Source organism: Perognathus longimembris, chromosome 1, assembly GCF_023159225.1.
Source record: "Perognathus longimembris pacificus isolate PPM17 chromosome 1, ASM2315922v1, whole genome shotgun sequence".
Classification (NCBI taxonomy): Eukaryota; Metazoa; Chordata; class Mammalia; order Rodentia; family Heteromyidae; genus Perognathus; species Perognathus longimembris.
This window is the reverse complement of record NC_063161.1, coordinates 146630627-146651475: the sequence shown is the minus strand read 5'-3', so window position 1 is coordinate 146651475 and position 20849 is coordinate 146630627. Positions and strand designations below refer to the sequence as shown.

Here is a 20849-nt window from a genome sequence, read left to right as displayed (position 1 = left end):
GGACTTAGGCTCCATTGTTAAATTTTATTTTCATTTCTATTTATTACTATTATTTCATCATTCATGGGGCTTGAACTCAGGGCCTGGGTGTTGTTCTTGAGGTTTCTTGTTCAAAGCTAGCACTTTACCACTTTGATCCATAGCACCACTTCTAGTTTTCTGGTGGTTAATTGGAGATTAAGTGTCCCAGACTTTTCCTGCCTGGGCTGGCTTTGAACTGTGATCCTCAGATCTCTGCCTCCTGCATAGCTAGGATTACAGGCATGATCTACAATGTCAAGCTTTTAAAATTTATTATTTATTACTATTTTAAAATTATCTTGAAGTAGTTATACAAAAGAGGTGCCACCTGAGCCACAGCACCGCTTCTGGCGGTTTTCTATATATGTAGTGCTGAGGAATCAAACCTAGGGCTTCATGTATACAAGGCAAGCACTCTTACCACTAGGCCATATCCCTAGCCCCTAAATTCCTATCCTTAAGTGGGCATGGATGGCATGAGAAGGTCAGGCCACTCATATGCACAATCCTTCTTATTCTTGACCTCTAAGTCTCTTGATCTTTGCACAGTGTTCTGTCCCTTTCTTAGACTTTGCATGAATGACAGAATTCTGAGCTTTCCCATGGTAAACAGAGGCTGATCCATTAGACAATATGTTCTTGGATTGGACCTGTATCTACCCGGTCTATACCAATTATCTCCATCTAAACTACACAGGTCTGCTTTTACCAAGGGAATATCAAGACACGTATGACATTTGGGGGGCATGCCTAGACAATTCCCAGACTCCCTATCATGGTTTATAATATCCCAACGGACCCTCCACCTCATCTCAACTTGTCTCAGTACACCATCTATTCCTCCAAGAGTCTGGGTTCATTTTCTTCATGAGGTCTTTGTCCTCACTGATTTTCCTGACCGGAATGCTCTGATCTCAGTTCTTCCTTCTAGAAGCTGATTTTTGTCTCATTATTCCGGACTCAGCTCAGACTTTCCCTGCTGAAAGGCCTTTCTGGACTACCCAATCCAAAGCTACATTCATCCTACACTGCCATGTTTACCTTTCCTCCATCACACTTAGCACAATCTGATTTACTTTTGGAGTCACACTTAGCACTATCTGATTTACTTTTTGATTCGTCTTATTCAAGCTGGGACCTCTACAACCTCAGCACTTAACATAATTCCCAGCTCATGATGAGTATTTGTTAAGTATTTTCAAATAGCTGAATGAACACAGGAATGAGTAAATCCAGCCAATACAATAGCATTTTAGCAGCTGTCTCACCCCAGGGTTATTTGGATTACTACTTTTCTGCCATGATTTTGTACTCTTCCCTTTTACTACCAGGGCCTCCTATGAAGTTTCAGCCTGTTCCTTTGTTTTCTTGCTGTGCTGCAGGTTCACTCTCTATGCTGTGGACACACGAGGGAGGCACTCAGAGCTCAGCACTGTGACCCTGAGGACAGCCTGTCCACTCGTGGATGACAACAAGGCAGAAGGTGGGTGATGCATCTTTTCTTGTGCTAGGTTAGGCTATAGTTCCCCTTTCCATCCAATCTCTGCCCACCAACAGTCATTAACCACAAAACACACGATGCATACTGGCAAGGGGAAAAGAAAGTGAACCAACTAAGCAAGTTGAAGAAACATGGAGCTAAATTAAATCAAAGCTATGGTGGGGAAAACATGAGATTAATTAGCAACATTGTTGCCAGGGAAAAGACTTGATTTTTTATAGAGTTTCTCCATGTTCTGACTAATAAGCAAAGATGATAAGATCAGAGACTGTTAGCCATGCTTTCTTAGGAACCTGTGGTTTTCTTCTGCTTAATTCTAGATTAAGCTGGCAAGTAGGTGGCATGTAGGAGACGATTTCATATCTTTGTATCCATGCAGGCATTACTAGCTGAGCAGAGCACCCTGTCCACTTAGCCTAGTGGTAGGTAGCTTCTGAATTAGCCACACAGCTACACAGTCAGTGGCTATCAGTTACAGTTATCACACGAGATTAAACTTTGGTTGTACCATAGAGTGGTAAATATTAGGTAAGACATTTACTCATTTAGATCCGCCACTAAGCAATGGGCCGATAGAATTTCTTCACATTGATGGGCAAAATGTAATGAATGATACTTCACAAGTCTTGGGGGAACAATTCTTTCCTGAATCCTCTGGTCCAGCCATTGCAATGGAAACAACTTCACGAGCCCATGTTCTGCAAATAAGAAGCTTGCAATCAATGCTGTATGTGCTCGTGGATGCGAGGAGGCCGTGAGATACCAAGCCTCAAAAGTTAAGAGGCCTTGAGGCATTTTACTGCTAATTTGTGTTACTGCTTTTATTGTCAAACAACTCATATACTTACTTAAAAAATAAGAAAGGTGAAAGTTAGAATTGAAAAATAGTAGAAAGTCAATGCCTTTCCTTTCATGATCTCAAGTGCCCCAGATTCTACCATTGTTAACATTTGGAGACACAGTGATTTTGATGAAATGATGCTTCAAAGCTGGTTGAATGTGCCTTTTTCTCTTGAGGCTTTTAAATCACAGTGATTAGCAGGAGTAGGGATGGTCCTCAAGGGTAAGAAGAAGTCTGCATGGTCTTTAAAAGTTTGGAGCAGGGACCTGTAAGACCTGGTCATAGAAATACATGGGGAATATTTCAGATAGGTAACAGAAGGAGAACATTGAGATGAGCTGACACAATTCAACAGTGCTTAGATTTTTTTTTTTGCTAAATCAGAAGCACAGTCAATCCATCGTTAATTGAGTTTACGAGTACTACAGGTGCAAGAGGATCTGTGTTGAATTATTTGCATTTACACTTAAATCTACTTCTCCCAGTGGGTCTCTAGAGAACACAGCATGATCTTCAAGTTATTAGATAGGAAAGGGAAACACAATTAATTATTAGGAATTAAAATGTCCCTGTCTTCAAAGACCACATGAGTGAGGTCCCCGCACAGCTCTGCCTTCCTTATTGCATACCATGCTTCTGTTCTCACCGCTCCCACTGTCAGTGACCTATACTGCTTTCCTCTCAGAGATAGCCGACAAGATCTACAATCTGTACAATGGGTACACAAGTGGGAAGGAACAGCAGACTGCCTACAACACCCTGATGGAAGTCTCAGCCTCCATGCTCTTCCGAGTCCAACACCACTACAACTCTCACTATGAAAAGTTTGGTGACTTCGTCTGGAGGAGTGAGGATGAGTTGGGGCCCAGGTATGTGTTTACTGAAATGTGAGGAGAGAGGAAGACTTTGTTTTTTTATGCTTCCAGTTTATTCTACTGGACCCTTTGACCCTACACTAGCAATGGACTATATCAAATAAATAAGGGAGTGATGATCAATATAGTTATGGCAGGGTTAAAGGTAGATGATGAGCAGAGAAAGTGGCTTCTTACCGAAACCATTGTATAAGCAGGCATCCGTAGTTCACACCTGTAATCCTTGCTATTCAAGAGGCTAAGATTCGAGGGTCAAGGTTCAAAGGCATCCCAGGCAGGAAAGTCCAGGAGATTCTTTATCTCCAATTAACTAGCAAAAGACAAGAAGTAGAGATATAGCTCAAGTGGTAGAGCAAAAATGCCAAAGGTCCTGAGTTCAAGCACAGAAAATAAAAAAGAGAAAAGAAAAAGAAAGCACTGTATTATCTCATAAAGGGAAACCAAGCTCACCCATCCTTAATAGAAAGGGATACTTAATCACTGATAAAAATAAATATGAATGTAATTGAACAACAACAAAACCTGCACAGAACAAAATTGCTTTTCAATCCTATTGAAGCAGGAGATTTTTCCCTATAGAAGGTAGTCTAATAAGAGAAGTATTAAAGACACAGACCCCAAACAAGGTATTCTTTTTTCAAATAACCTGAAGGATGGGAAGGATAACATAGGGGAAAATCTAACCAGCTTTCCCAAGTGTGACTCATGGGGTCTGGGATCATCTTGAGCACTAACACCTCACAGCCCTTCCCCTAACCTCAGGAATGCCTTCTACACTTGGGTGAGTTCCACGTTTGCAAGAAATAAAGACCCTGCAGCTGTGGTTAGAGATAAGAAGGGAGAGGTCACTGAGGCCACAGCCTGAAATCCTGAATGTTCTTCAAATAGGGTTAAGGAGTTTGGTTTATCTTTCTAGGGTAGTGGCAAATTTTTCCAGTATTTTTTCCAGGTCAGTGATATAATCAGATCATTAAGGAAGCAAGTTCCCTCTGGAATCAATCAGAAGAAGCAAGGAGGAATTGAGGCAAGTAGTCCATCCACCAACACTCCAAAGACGCATATTCTCAGCCAAGGTACCACAGGTCATCTAGAAGAGAACCGAGCCTCCCTGAGATAATTAATATGCAGTGGCTTCCTGCTTTAAAAGCTTCCAAATGACCCTGTATGGATTTTCCTTCTATTTTCTGAAAGAAGATGTTCTGGAGATTCCCTGAGGTTAAGGAAGATACCCAGAACTGCAAAAAGTGTGACAAAGAAGTCAATTGTGGGTGAAACTCTTATCTTAATCTATTAGGACATTTGAGTGAGGCCCTCAAGGGCTGAGATGGATTTTAGGAGAGCTTAGGTGGAGGATCCAGTCTGTCTTATCAGTTTGGTCGAGTTCTGGACTTCCACTTTCCCCCCTCCACTTGAAAGGTGGATTCTTTAGATAAAAGCTACAAAGAGGCCGGCTGGCAGGCAGCAATGGAGATTGCTAGATGAAAGCCACTGTGTGAGTCACCTGTGTGAGATCCCATTTTGTTCATGGATGGAAAAAAGGCTTTATTGGGCTTTTTCACAGGGCTCAGGGAATTTGGGTGGAAGCTAAACCAGAACCCCACTCCTGTCTTTGTCTTTACAACCTGCTAGAATCCTTTATGGACTTCCAGGACATAAATCTAGAAAGGCCTTCTGGTCACCCACAGAGGCAAAGCAACCTACTTGTTAATAATGGACTGGGATCATCTAAACTACTAGTCAGACAGTCCCTAGTTACTGGCTCCCAGCACCTACCCAGGTAACCCAGCTTCCTTGTCCTTCTCTGACCCTTCTAGTATCCTGAGATTGTTCTGATATGCCACCCTGCCATGTCAACAAGACGCAAAATTCCTCTACCCTAATCTGTCCTGGCCTTGCTAATAAACTCATAATGGTTTGGTGTCCTTTTTTTTTTTTTTTTTTGCCAGTCCTGGGGCTTGAACGGGCCCGAGCACTGTCCCTGGCTTCTTTTTGCTCAAGGCTAGCTACTCTACTACTTGAGCCACAGTGCCACTTCCGGCTTTTTCTATATATGTGGTGCTGAGGAATCGAACCCTGGGCTTCATGTATATGAGGCGAGCACTCTACCACTAGGCCATATTCCCAGCCCTGTAAACTCATATAACTTTGGGCTCTGCTTCTTTCTAATCCTCTTCAGTCTTCTTGTCTAAAAGGTAATTTAAATGAACTATGCCCTGATTCATTTTCTAGTTCAATCAATGGAATCTTACATGAATCTTATACAGAATCTTAATGAATCTTATGTTGAAAGGGCTTGAACTTAGAGCCTGGGCACTGTTCCTGGGCCTCTTTATACTAAGCTAGTGTTCTACCACTTGAGCCACAGCACCACTACTGGCTTTTTCTGAGTGCTTTATTGGAGATAAGAATGTCACAGACTTTTCTGCATGGGCTGGCTTTGAACCACTATCCTCATATCTTAGCATCCTGAGTAGCTAGGATTACAGGCGTGAGCCACCAGCACCTGGCTTTCCACCCATGTTTTCATTCTGCAGCACATTCATAGCTTTTAGTGTCATAGGTTGCTTGTGTATTTACTTACATATCACCTTTTGTCTACCCTTAAAACAAAAATGTAACTCATTTGTAGTTTAGTGGTACTTTGTATCCTATATTCACTCTGTGTGTGTGTGTGTGTGCGTGTGTGTGTGTGTGTGTGTGTGTGTGTGTGTGTGGTGAGCTGGTACTGGGACTTGGCTCTCCCCTACCTGGGCCTTGCCTAGGGCTAGTGGTCTACCATTTAACCACCACTTTACTTGTTCCTATACTCACTTTTAGCAGTGGGTGTGAAATACATATTTGCCTAATGACTAGATAAAGGAACAAATCTACAAAAGTGTGGTCCAAGTGATTGGTCATTCTAGTAGAAGCTAGCATAGAAAGTCTGAGCCCCTATCTGCTGAGTTTATAATGGGTATCCCACCTCAATCCACCCCCAGAGGGCTCTCTGAGCTCTCAGGGAACTATAGATCATATTTATTAAATAATTGCAGTCATAAACTCTAAGATCTAACAAAGTGTAAAAATGTGATACACTTGAAACTATCCAGTCACGTGAAAAGACCTTACTTGGTTAACTGACACTGATTAATTTGCTAATAATGTGCCGCATCCTGTACCAGGGCTGAAATCAAAGAATAGAGAAGACAAACCAGGTCTTGTTCATAGCTCAACATGTAGTGAAGCAAAAACTGATCATTAGGCAGTCATAGGAGAATATGTCACATGAGGCATGCTATGAAAAGAAGACTACAAAAATGTTTTAGAACAATATTTCCCAAATGAGAATAAGCATGGGAATAACATGGAGTTTTTTCTCACAATTGGTATCTACACAATGGTGTGGATTGGGCCCCTGCATTGTGGATCCTGCATTTTGAACAAGCTAACCTAGGAGGCTGTTGCTGCTGGTTCCCAAAACAGAATGAGGTGATATATTGGCTAGAAGAATGAATCCAAGCATAGAACACAAGGAAAAATCCCTGTAGAAGAAAGGAAAGTTAATGTGCAGAAACAAAGAACGAACAGAAGTCTTCCACTTAGAAAGGAGAGGGAGTTTTCATTGGAAGAACACAGTACAAAGACAGTACAAACATGGGGTGAAGTAAGAGAATACACTTTAGTCAGGACCTTTAAATATCAATGGGGCAGTCAAGGTGAGAGGGGGCAAGGAAAAATCAGGTTGCAGAGTTACAAAGGGTCAGATCCTGATGGCTTTTCTAAATCTTGCTCAGAAGTTTATTCTTTCTCCCAGATGTCTCATGAAGCTTCCCTATCCCTCTTGATTTTTTCCCTGTCCTAGGGCTTGCACACTGGGCCTGGGCACTGTCCCTGAGCTTTTGTGCTCAAGGCTAGCTCTCTACCACTTGAGCCATAGCCCCATTTTGGCTTTTTTGTGGTTAATTGGAGGTAAGAATCCCCTTGACTTTCCTGCCCAGGCTGGCAGGAACCACAATCTTCTCAGCTTCCTGAGTAGCTAGGATTATAGGTGTGAGCCACCAGTGCCCAGCCCAAGAAGGCTTTTAATATTCTTTTTTCTTTCTTTTTTATTCCTTTGGTTCTGGGCCTTGAAGTCAGAGCCTAACCATTGTTTCTGAGCTTTTTTGCTCAAGGCTAGTGCTCTATCACTTCGAACCACAGTGCCATTTCCAACAGGAAAGCATTAAAAAGGAGGATTTGAGTAATTTTTCTCTGCCTCGCAAAGGTTAGTAAGTATGCTGAACCAACATGTAAAGAAGAGAGAGCAAGGCACTTCTCAAGTGCCTACAGGTCAAGGTTCAAAGCCTAGTTTTGCTACCAACTTATGGCATGACCTGGGGACCTTGGGCAAGTTCCATCCCCATTCTAGCCTTCCTTTGAAGCATGAAAGGGTTTAACTCCAGCCAGTAACTTTTGGCTTACACCTGTATGTGATCTTAGCTACTCAAAAGGCTGAGATTTGAGGATCATAATTTAAATTTAGCAGGTACAGGAAAGTCTGTGAGACTCTTATCTCCAATTAACCACTAAAAACCAGAAGTGGAGCTATGGTTCAAGTGGTAGAGCACTAGCTTTTGAGCATGAAAGCTATAGGAACAGCACCCTGGCCCTGAGTTCAAGCCCTAGGACTGGTACAAAAAAACTAAATAAAAGGGTTGAAATCCAAAATTCCTTCCAGCTGGAAAGCCCGAGGAAACAGAAAGCCCCAAAGGTCTTAGAAACCAGAGAACAGAGACAACGTAAGAGTCATTGAACCTCCAGTCTGTGCATCCTGTTTCTCCGAGACCTAGGTTGGCTCTAGAGATCAAGAATTTCTCTCCCTGGAGCATGCTAAGGGCTGATATCGTGGGAACTCTATGAAGATCCTCTTGCCTTGTATAATCATCAAGCTTCCCAAATCTTTTTTCAACTGCTCTCTGAATCTGGATTGACATTCCCTCATAAAATTTAGTGACAAAGGACATCTCTTACCTCTGCCTAATAAATCTATCAGGCTAGTGTTCCCTAGAGCCTGGTTCTCATGACAACTATAGGTTACTGCAAACAGCTGCTCCAAGAAGGCCTGCTGACACCCAGCTGTCTCAGCCATACGGTTCCTATTAGGAGACTGGAAAAAAAGAAAAGAAAAGAAGCAAATAGGTGGCCAGGGACCAGAATTTCCTCCAGTCAGAGCATCCTTGACCACTTGGGCTCTTCTGTATGTTCAGTTATATTTGACCAAATTGATAAAGGAGAGAGAAGAGAAAAAAATACTTGAAGAGATTTGGTTTCAGTGAAACTGATCTCTCTAAACAAGGAGAGGGATATATATGGTGTCCGTTACTCTTACTTTCATGACAGACATTGCTAAGAGATCACAGAAACTATCAAAGGCTTATGTTCAGCACAAGATCGTTCTCAACATTGCATGATAACATACATTTCTCATTTCTAAAGAGCTGTCAGATCCAGTTGCAGGATGATGGGGTTTCCTTAGTGAAAGTTATCAAACCTGGGGTATATCATTATATATTCCTTCAAGATTGCATTAGTTCCTTCCTTTATCTAGGATTAGCTTTCTTGGAATTTTTACAATATGAAAGAAAAGAATAGATGGGCTTCTAGGGCCACATTCCTCGACACAAAGATGTAGTTCAATTTCTTTTTCTTGAATATTTTGACATTTTTAGGAATGGAGATGAATTATGTATAGTCAATATGCATAGTATCCTTTTCTCTCTTGAAAAGCTATTGTTAAAGCAATCATATCTCATATCTATCTTAGAAAGGATAAACACGAGTGACACACACTAGGGCTTTGAACAAGTGTCCAATGATTCATTTCAAAGAAATGAATTCTTGAAAAGGTCTCATTAGCCAGGTGAGGTGTTAGATGTTTGCAAATCCAGTCATCAGGAGACCAACTTGAGACTAGCCTCAGCCCCATAGCTGAGTCCATTTCTCAAAGATTTAAGTAATAAAAAAAAAAGTTTTTTTGTGAGGGATAAAGAAAGAAAGGAAGCTAACTATGGCCGTTTCTACATAATATCTTACAAAACAATCTCCAAACCAGATGGGAAGCTATATATCCATAGATAGCATCTGAGCTGCTACCTTTCTTCTTGGAGGAGGAGGTGGTGACCTGGAGCTAAATTTTGCTACAAGTTTATTCTGAAAGGAATCCCAGTGAACTACTGAAAAGCCACAAAAGCATGGCTTCACTATACAAATGTGTTCCATCGGTTTTAACTGTATGTGAGTATATTCAGATTTTCAAAGTAGAAGCATATTTATTTTATTTCATTCCCAAATAATTCTTGCTCATTCTGTATCATACAAACGGTGCCAAGGTATGCAAAATAAAAATTATTAATAGTGTATACTTATATGCGAATGTAAATATAATTGTATATGTAAGTTCACACGCTAGTACATGCACATGCTGGTACTGGGGCTTGCACTCAGGGCCTTGTGCTCTTGCCTGGCTTTGTCGCTCAGTGTTGATACTCCATCATTTGAGCCACACCTCCACTTCTGGCTTTAGGCTGCTTAATTGGAGATAAGACTCTCAGAGACATTTCTGCCCTACATGCATCAATCCCAGAGCCTCAGATCTCAGCCTCCTGAGTTTCTAGGATACAGGCATGAGCCACCAGCACCCTGCTGTGTTGACTTTTTCAAGGGTCCTTGAGCTATTACATTACATGAATTTATCACACAGCTCATTCTCCACAATATTTCTATGTCTTTGCTATTACAAATTTAAATAAACTTTCCCACTTGCTTATTTGTGTCTTTAAGTTCACATAATGCTCTTGTGTTGTTCTATTTCTTTTATTGACCATTGCTGGAGAATTTCTGTTTCTAAATTTTTGAATTTCAAGTCATGCTTATTATTCCATTCTTTTTGCACAGCTAAGCATAAGATACCAGAGGAATCATATATAGTCCAAGAAACTGGTGAGAAATTTTAGCTGAACACCAATTATGAGATCATAATGGATATATCTTGTTTGATATGTTGTAATATGTATATCTCTATTGTGGATCCATGAATATATCTCATTCCATCATTTGAACAGCAGACTTTGATTAGCAACAGGAAACTAGTGAGGTTCTGTAGATTGCTCAAGAATCAAAGCCTAAATTCAAAACATTGTCTCTGGCATTAAATCAGCATCTTGCTTATTCAGTATAACACACTGGACATACAGAACTCAGAGAGAATATATTATGGTTCTCAACAGAGAACTGAAATGCCTGAGCAGTGAGGGACCAATCATAACTTATATTTGGGAACTTTTGTAAGACTCCCCAAAGATGAAATTTCACCATGACTTTGAACCGTGATTACCACCTCAATGAATATGGGCTTTTCATCTCAGAAAATCAGTGTTGTGGCAATTGTGTTACATCAGGTTCTGTTGTAAATTGCTCAGCAGACACAAAACAGATGGTATTTCTCTGTGATCCAGTGCCCATTCCTTGTACACAGAAACACACAAATAAATCACAAAGAAACCTCTGCTCTAACTTCTACTACCAGCAAACTCCTTTCAAAAATATCCCTGACTTAATCCCCTTTAATGAAGGGGAACACACCACTGTCCCAAAAGCTCATGCTAAGTTTTTTAGAGCACACTATCTTTAAGGTTTTAAGCAAGATTATTTCTTATATTGAACAATACTTGTCTTCTGTGTACTTTAGGATGGATTCATTCATAGCACTTGAATCTGGCTTCCAGCATTCTAGTCAAGTCATGTGACTGGCCAGTCATGTGAATGTCAGTTTTTTTGCACACTTGTCTTCAGAGCAACATAACTCTTTGTAGAGCTCCTCCTCTTTATTCCTGCTCTCTCTCAGCAACTCCATCCAATATCATAATCTAACTGCGTTTTTTTACCCATAACTCTTACACCCCTCAGATATGACCTGACCAGAGCAGTGTCACTGGACTCCTTACTTCCTTTAATCTACCCTCTCCACATCTGTAGGCTGTGTTCCAACTTTTTGTAACCACATCATGCCCTCAACGCTGATGAAGCTTGAGGTCAGCTGACACAGAGACATTTAAAACTCCACTCCAGGAGGTAGTAAGGAGGCCAATGGGAACATTTCTTTGCTGGTTCTCTTCTTTTTCTCTGTCATCTCTTTAGAAATTAGGTCTCTGCCTGATAACTCTTTTAGCGGCTGATTGGGTAATGGTGCTGGGAATAGAATGGTTGGTCAAAGGTTCTACAATTCCCGGAGAAGCTGTATCCGGGCCCAGCCTCTGATTCCTTTGCAAGCCAACCCTGTCTCATTCTTGACTGCTGATACACAATAAATGAGCATGTGGCGTGGCTCCTTCACCTCTTGCTTCCTATCCCAGCCGTCCTGAGACCTTAAGTCCAAGGAGGAAGATTCCATTTCTGCTATTTAAAAGAAGTGGTCATTGACCTAGGATTTCCCCTCCAGGGAAAGTTTGAAGTATGCTTGCCCTTTGATTTATGGATGTCCACTCTCTACAATTTATTACTCAACACTTGCACTTTTGCTCTCATTTTCCCTTCTTTTCTCCAGCCACAGATCACCTCCATCCAGTTTCTTCCTGGATTCACCTTTAGGATCCTCCTGTCTTTATAGTCTAGATTACATATATCTTGTGCTGGATATTTATGATAGTCACTTTATTTTAGCCTAACAACAGTTCTTCAAAATAAGCATTTGTATTTCTGTTTGATAAATGCAAAAACAGAGGTGAATTAACTTGTCCTAATGGTCTCTGACACTTGCATACTTGCCACTATTCATGCTACTTTGGATTTTGCCTAACATTTACTTAGGATAAGAAAATTACCTATGCTAAATCAGCCTGCCACAACACAATCATTATTTTCATTTTACTGATGTGGTAACTGAGAGTTAAGGGAGTTTGGAAAACTTCCTTATGATCTACAAAGATGTTAGGTTACAGAGCTAGGACTTGAATCAGTGACTCCAGGGCTAACTACTTCATCTTAACTCAATGCAATCCGAAACCCTAGTCCTCGATTTGCCTCTTACTAACTTTAGGTATTCCTTAAGGCAACTCATTTTCTCATTCCAGAACTCAGTTTCCTTATCCATACAAAAGGAATGTTTGTCCACTTGAATTTTTGTCCAAGAATTTCTCTGAGGAAATGGCTATGCCTTTGGGGCAAAACCTTTGGCCATGTTAAGAAAAAAATCACCTTTTCCAAACTTGTTTTGTATTTATTTCTCATTTTTGTGACTGTTTGAATCAGCACTGACCCTTCATCATGTAAAAAATAAAATTCAAATCCTTGTACATGGAAGAAGAGAGTTTAGATGCTCAGATCTCTGCTAAACTCCTGGACTCTCATCCATTCTTTGCACTGACCATTTCAAACTGGTTCATGCTCTCTCTGGTCTCACTTGAGATGGCCTCTTTCCTCTACCTTCTCATATACCTAACATATGTATTTCACCATTGAAAACCTAGCTCGGCTATCACATCCTTTGGATAGACTTTTCTGAGTCGCCAAATTCTTGATTAGGTGCTTGTTTCCTAGACCCAATATTACTTGGCATGGGTTCAGGTCCAGCACTGTCACTGAATTAAAGACTTTAAACATCTCTCACTGTGTGTCTCCTGTCTGGCCTTAAAAAGGCAATTAAGACTTTAACCAGTATCTTCAGTACCTGGTATGCAAAGGATGCTCAATAGCACAATAATGGTAGGGGCGGTAGTAGTGAGGGTGGTAGGGGTGGTGATTTTGGTGGTGGTTGTTTGTAACCTATATCAGGCTCTAAGCTATATAAGTTTTTTCTTAGCTTATTATGTTAGTCATTTTTAAAGCATTTTACATGTATTCATTTACTTAAGCCATACTGTAATCCAATGAGTTGAGCAATATACAATTCCCTTTCCACAGATTAAAAAAAAAGAGTAACTAGTTGTTGTTTTAATTTTTTTAACTTTTTAACTACTTCAGAGAGAAAAATCAAACCAGCATCCCAAAGTACAAAACTCTGGCCAATTTTGTCCTTCCTCTGCTTACTTCCAAAGCATCCTAACATTTGTAGATATTTATAAATAACCCAAAGTTAAACTAGTTACTACCCTTTAAACCCTTCTATAACCCCCATACTTACCCTCCCGACAATAATCATAAATAACATTTATGGAGAGCTCAGTATAGAGTCATTAAATCTTTTTGACTATAAAACAATATATTGTGGTAGCTTACAGTATTCCCACATTATAGGTAAGACTAGCCAATAGGGACACAAGTGCTGAAGTATACCCAAATTTGCCCAGCTGGAAAGTAGCTGAACTGGGACTTGAATCTAAGTCACCAGTGCTTTAGAACCTTTAGATTTGCCATTATTCCATGTGTTGGTGGCCATGTTGGGAAGGCAACAATCTGGATCCTTCCTACTTCTTTAGTTTCTCACTGGTGCCCACAGGGATACTGTGTTCCAGCCAGAATGCCTCAGAAATTGTGTTATCTTTGATCTGTATGCCTTTTCTTAGTTGCCTGTTGTACTTATGACCTCTTTTTTATCCAACTTCTGCTGCTCATTTCTGACATTCAACACAACTTCAGTTCCCACTAGGAAACTTTCTCAGCCTTCCATCGTTCTAGTGAGAACCTTCCTCCACTTCTATTCAGCTCCTGTGGCCTTTCAAGACAATCACTGCTCCCATGTCCTGTTTATAATCAGCGTTCATTTGTCTTTCCCACTGATGCTACTAAATGGAAGTTCTGCTGTATAACACATGCTGGACTCTTGAGCATGTATTATAGTATCTCTCTTTTCTTCACAATAGTCCTTTTTTCCCGAAGGTGTAGAGATGTGAAGTAAATATTCCAAAGGACACAGAGGTAGCCAAGAAGAGAGCAGAACCTCAAACAAAGAGAGATGAAAAATGAACATCTCAGAGTACTCTTGGTAGTGGCCAGCTTGCCTAAGAAGAGGGAGGGTTATGGAAAGAGTGTGATTGTGAAGTGGTGAATTCTTGGTACTTCCAGAAATATTCCCCCCAAGTGGTGAACTGTCAAAGAGGACTTTTGAAAGGCACCTCATAAATTGTACCTACAAAATCTAATCCATAGCCAACTCCTTCATGCAGGTGCCTAACATAGTCTCTCATTTGTGGGGTCAGTGTTAAAAATCTGGAGTCTCTGAAGGGCATGGAGAGGAGAGAAAGAAGGAGAAAGAGCCTCTAAGTTAGTCTCATAGGGTTTCTGGGCATCTTTGAAGATGCTGGAATATTGGGGGAGGGAGTGGGTTTTATGTGGAGACAGACATTTTGACAATGGAGCTGACATATAGTTTACCTGGGAAAAGACCTTCCTTTCTATCTCTAGGACTCAGTTTCCACATTTTCAGTGAGAGTAGGTCAAACTAGATTAGTGGTTCTTAACTAAGACTATTTTGTTTCCTGAAAGGACTTTTAGCAATGCTTTAAACCCATTTTATTGTCTTGACTGGTGTGGGGCTGTTATTGGCATCTGGTAGTTAGAGGTTCTACTCTGGCAGGATGTTCAACACATCTTTCATGATTGTTCCTACAATAAGGAACAATAGTCCATAACTGAGAAACTCTGGACTAGGTGGTCTCAAAGATGACTAGTAACTGACCAAAACACAATCAGATCTCCCTGAGATCCTCTAAGTGCTAGATAAACTGTTCTGGATAAATCCTTAAAGATGATCACCATCCAGAATGATTCCTGCTTTAGTTAGTCTTCTGCTTAACCGAGTTAATGAGTTATGGTCATAATAGTCTTTATCCTTGTAACTATCTTGTATTGGAAGCTGACTCTTTATCAGTATCTCGGCGTTTCTTCTACATAATCTCCTAACCAGCTTATGAAGATAAGACTGTCCTCACTATTTTAGAGATGGGGAAAAGTGGAACACCAAGAAGTTCTGATTTGGGGACATTTATATTTAGACTTTGGTAAAAGAGAATCGCAGAGGACACGGTTTCCAAATTTCGTGACTTTAGATAAAAGCTCATGAGAGAATGGGAAAGACAAAAGGCTGACAGGAAGAAGGACTTATGGGTGTTTGGGCCTAGATTCCAATGTTTGGCTCCAAAGGTTAACTTAATTTTTGAGTCTAATAGTGTCTTTTTTCTAAGCTTCACTTGGGTTGCTCACCTATAGTAATGAAAAGAATGGGATGTTCAGAACGATGTGAAGATTAAGTGAAAACATTTAAGTGGATGAAAAATACACACCTATGGCGAGTAGGTGACACAAGCGCATGGCAAGTGTCAAATTTTACTTGCCATTTTTGTTATTGTTGGTGTGTGTGTGTGTGTGTGTGTGTGTGTGTGTGTGTGTGTGTGTGCATGAACTAAGGGCCTGGGTACTGTTTATGAGTTTTTTTGTGCTCAAGACTGGAGCTCTACCACTGGATTGACAGATCCATTTCTGGCTTTTTGGTAGATTGGAGATAAGGGTCTTAACAGATTTCCCTTTCCCAGACTGGCTTTGAACTTCAATCCTCACATCTCAACCTCCTAAATAGTAGGATTATGTGAATGAGTCACGCCTGGCTATGCTTTTTAAAATTTTATTTCATAAATCATTATGTAACAATTTCTGTTTGGTCAGATTCCCGAAGCTGATGGCTTTCAGACTTCTAGGAATTGATTCTATTTCCATTTGAGAGTACCAGATCAAAGGTTTTGCCTCTTGGATTTCCACACTTGCATGCCTATATTCTTAAATGCCTTAAAGTAGATTTTGAAGTAAATTTTAAAGTAGATTTTGAAGAGGTTTTGTTGTTGTTGTTTGTCTGTTCGTTTTGTTTTGTACCAGTCTTGGGGCTTGAACTCAGGGCCTGGGCACTGTCCCTGAACTCTTTTGCTCATGGCTAGTGTTCTACCGCTTAAGCTACAGCTCCACTTCTGGCTTTTTGATAGTTAACTGAAGATAAGAATCTCACAGATTCTCCTTCCTCAGTCTGGCTTCCAAACTTCATTTCTCAGGTCTCAGTCTCCTGAATACTAAGATTCCTGGCATGAGTCACTAATAGCTTTATTTCTTTGGTGGCTAATTGGAGATTAGAATCTCAAGGACTTTCCTGCACAGGCTAGCTTTCTAATTACCTTTGTGATCCTCAGATCTCAGCCTCTTGAGTAGATAGGCTTGAGTTGCTGCTGGCTTGGCTAGGTATTTATTTATTTATTTATTTATTTATTTAATTATTTTTGGCCAGTCCTGGGCCTTGGACTCAGGGCCTGAGCACTGTCCCTGGCTTCTTCCCGCTCAAGGCTAGCACTCTGCCACCTGAGCCACAGCGCCCCTTCTGGCCGTTTTCCATATATGTGGTGCTGGGGAATCAAACCCAGGGCTTCATGTATAGGAGGCAAGCACTCTTGCCATTAGGCCATATCCCTAGCCTCATTGGCTAGGTATTTAATAATACCACACTTAGGGTATAGGGCTAGAAAGTCATTGTATCAAGTTGAATTCACTGGTCTGTTGACTTACAGTCACTCTTTCCAAAGCTTAAAATCCCTGCTTTGGATTTCTTCCTTAATTTCTACTGTCTCCTCTGCCTTTCAGGAAGGCCCACCTGATCCTGCGACGGCTGGAGAGGGTGAGCAGCCACTGTTCTAGCCTCCTGCGAAGCCCCTACATCCAGAGCCGAGTAGACACCGTGCCCTACCTTTTCTGCCGCAGTGAGGAGGTCCGGCCTGCAGGCATGGTGTGGTACAGCATCCTTAAGGACACCAAAATTACATGCGAGGAGAAGATGGTGTCCATGGCCCGAAACACCTACGGGGAATCCAAGGGCCGGTGAGGGAGGGTACCGCCCGCCATGAGCACAGAGACTCTCCAAGGGGGAGCGGTACTCTCCTGGATCCTGGGGCCTGGGTGGGCTGGGGGACAGCTGAGGATGGGCCTGGAAGACAAAGCTTGCCAGCAAGGCCAAAGCAAACTGTTTCTCCTGTGGATAAGAGGACAGAGAACTTTATAACCAATGGAATTATTCTTTTTTTTCCCTCTATCTTTATTTTTTTTTCTAAGATATGATTTGACTCTTATCAAATGTCTCTCCTTTTTAAACTTTTTCTTATGAATGGCCATCAGTTGGGAGGCAGGAGCTTTCAGGTGGAGACCAAGTGGCCTTTGCTCTTCTTCCTTCCTTCTGCCACATTCAACTTCCTTCCTATCACGGACCCCTGGAGGAGACCTCTGGAGAGACAGCTGGACATCTTCAACATCAGGAAGAAAGCCTGAGGATTGTCACAGGGAGGAAGCTGGGACTCTAAGGACTCTGTTTCTTTCCCCCTCTCCCCCCCTTTCTCTCTTTTTCTGTCTCTCTTTCTCTCCTCCCTCTCTTTCCATTTTCTTCTCTCTTCCATTTCTTCTTTCTCGTTCCCTCTCCTTCTCCTTCTCCCACCCTTCCTCTCTGACATTACTGAGTTCCCAGGACCTCTGCTTCTTTCTGATACCTGTGGGTCTGTCCAGAGTCCCTGCAGGACTTTCTGTGCATTAAAAATTCCTATTGTCTCTCTTTCTGCTTGGGTGGTGTTTCTTACCAGCGGAATATGTGCAAACATCCTCTGTTTATTCATTAAACACATTTTTTTGGGCAGGTACAATGTACCAGGTACAGAGCATCCAACTAAAGGCAGAGAATTCCATCTGCCCTTTGGGAACTTGTAGTCTTATAAGGAGTTATAAGGGAAACAACCTCGTGGTGTCAGGCTGTGCCCGAATGGACACAGGTTCTCTGAATTACCCTTGAGTCACGCTAGAAAAGTCCTGAAGTGCAGTCTTGAAAAAGTGATAGCTTAGCTCAAAGAATAATGAAGAATAAGCCAGAAAAAAATGGTGAAAAAATGAACAGAAGCTCAGAGATAAAACAAGAATGTAACTCAAAGGGCAAAACACATTTTCATTAAGCAATGGGAATCATGAGGACAGTAGAAAATTGGCACTCAGGGTCAGTCCAAGGCAAAAGTTAGTAAGACCCTGTCTCAAAAACAAGTTGGAGATAATGGTTCACACCTGTGGACCAAGCTATTCAGGAGGTAGAGGTAGAAAGACTGTGGTACAAGCCAGCCCAGGCAAAAGCTTGAGACCCTCTCTCAACCACAGAACAAAACAAAGGGTTGGTGGTATGGCTTAGTGGTACAGTGTTTGACTGATAGATATTCAGCTCTTAATTCAGTCCCTAGTACTGCCTAAAGAAACAAAGGAATTAATGTAGAGACTTGTTAAAAAAAATAAAAAAGGGATGACGGGAGTTCAGCATCTCATTTGAAGGTTTGACAAGAAGGTTTTTATATCTTGAAGCAACCAGAAGCCAAGGAAGGAGTTTGATAAATGAGGAAAATAGTCAACTTTTTAAGAAAAAATAATTCCAGCTGCAAGGAAAAAGATGAATTAGAGAGAGGCTCAAAGAGGATATCCATTGTCATTTTCCAGACAAAAGTGATGGTTGGATCCTGGGTCATGGGTCATGGATCCTGAAACATCCCAGTGTTGCAATCCCCTTTTACTTATTTATGTTTCGATAGCTTTATGGAAGCACAACTGAAATTTCCTTTAAAATATTTTAAATGTTATAAAGATGATGTACAGAGGGGTTACAGTTATAAAAGTCAGATAAAGAGTACATTTCTTTTTGGATAATGTCATCCCTTCCCTCTCTCTACCAGTTTTTCCCTCCCACCCCTTAACCACAAATTGTATAGTTAATTTCCAAGATAGTATATAGTTAGTATCACTGCTGCATTTGTTCACCCTTTGTCACTCCATTTTGTGCCTTCACTTTTACTACTGATGACATGTAAATGAAAAAAAGAAAAACAAGAAGGAAAGAAAGGAAGGAATGAAGAAAGAAAGAAAACAAGAACAGTAAAAGAAAAAAATCTCTTGTTTCCATTTTCTGGAGTTCATTTCAATAAATGTTATTTTATATGATCATAGGCACAGACACTGTGCCTTTGTGTTCCTCTCCTCAGAGTCTCTCCTTTGGTCTCTTTGTGTGTGAATGCCTAGAGACCCGTACAAGTTATTATGTCCCAGTGTATTTTAGATCTAGCTTTTGTATATTGAAACCTCATTGTAAATATCAACTGAACTATTCCCAATGTGTTCCCTGAAGGATAATGAATGCAGTGATGTTAGGCCAGGCAAGCTAGTTATCTAGACGATATGAGATCTGGGTTCACGTATGTCATAATGAAAGGAAGGCACTTGTTAAAGTAAGCACATTCCTTCCAGGATGTGCATGGCTCTTCTTCTCCCAGAGTGAGCATCATAAAAGGAGAATGCTTATTTTACCACAACTGGAAAACAAAAATAAGAAGGACGACTAACTGTATTTGCCACATGCCAAGCCTTGATCTGAATGCTTCTCATGTTTATCCTTTGCCGGTACCTGTGTTGAATCCTTCACTGAGCCAACCCATTTTGACAAATTTCCATTTTCATGGTTCAGTGTGATGAAAAGTTGAGCTTGAAAATTGCAAAAGGAACTAGAGATGTGACTCAAGTGTTAGAACACTGGTCCTGAGTGGAAGAAGCCAAATGAGAGTGCAAGGCACTGACAATTTTAAGCCCCAGGACTAGAACAAAAAACATTTTTTACAAAAGAATGTCCAGTTTTCTGGAGCAGAAACCTGAGCTTGATCAAATGTGAAGACTACTAGTTTTCACTAGCTATGGCTTGCAAGTGCATACTTGATATCTTCAGTTTCTTCATCAACTAAATAGGTCAATGATAATCTCACCAGGTTGGCTTGCTGTACAACTAGATTGAAATGTAGGAGCTGTGATATAGCCAACAAAATGTACAGTAGTACACAGTAGGGTTTTTCCTTAATAGAGACTTTGGCTCATTCCTGTAATCCTAGTTACTCGGGAAACTGAGGGTTATGGTTTAAAGCCAACACAGGCAGTAAAGTATATATGACTCATATGTCCAATGAATAACTAAGAAGCTAGAAGTAGAGCTGTGGCTCAAGTGGTAGAGCACTGGCCTTGAGCAAAAATCTCAGGGACCAATGTCTAGGCCCTGAGTTCAAGCCCTGGACCAGCACAGAAAGAGAAAGGCGAGGAGGGAGAATGTGCATAATACTATGAATTTTAGAGACTAAGAAAGCTTGGCAGGGAATAAAAACCTAGTCATATTCTGTTTAAGAAAAAGAATTCATGTCTAACCCCTCCGTGAGGTTTATCAACTACAAATAGTATTTAAAAACTTTAATACAAATGGTATTTAATAAAAAAAAAAGTCAGCTCAGAGAAACATGGTCATAATGTTGGAACTTAATGCAATAGCAAGATCACCAAAAAGTATGTAGAGTTCACCCCCCCCCCCCTGCCTCACTTCCACCCAAGGCTCTCATAAGAAGTGGTAGTGACTAAGGATAGCTCACAAACGGACACCCCCAAGTCATTCTTCATCCATACTTCTCTCTGATTTCAGCTTGCTCTTCCTGGAACTGTGCAGTCTGTTTGTCCTACCCAGCCACTGTAAGTCTATCAAGAGTAGGGAGGGGTGTGTGTGTGTGTTTCTATGGCAGGAAAGGAGGTTAGACTAATATTTGTTAATATATTTCATTGGAAAAAGAAAAAGTTCTTGAAGTGC

At 40.9% G+C, this 20849-nt stretch overlaps 1 protein-coding gene across 4 annotated transcripts in view; it reads left to right on the top strand.

The window, feature by feature from the left end:
• Nucleotides 1-17765, top strand: part of Astn2 (astrotactin 2) — an 861877-nt gene extending 844112 nt beyond the window's left edge. For 3 of the 4 annotated variants that reach the window (XM_048340540.1, XM_048340532.1, XM_048340558.1), the window contains 3 exons: nt 1404-1504; nt 3049-3232; nt 16808-17576. In XM_048340540.1, coding sequence (XP_048196497.1) covers nt 1404-1504; nt 3049-3232; nt 16808-17045 — 523 coding nt within the window. In that variant the 3' untranslated portion in view covers nt 17046-17576. Of the gene's footprint in view, nt 1-1403; nt 1505-3048; nt 3233-16807 lie in introns of all 4 variants that reach the window. The other variant, XM_048340549.1, reaches the window with a different exon arrangement.
• The last annotated feature ends 3084 nt before the right edge of the window (nt 17766-20849 follow it).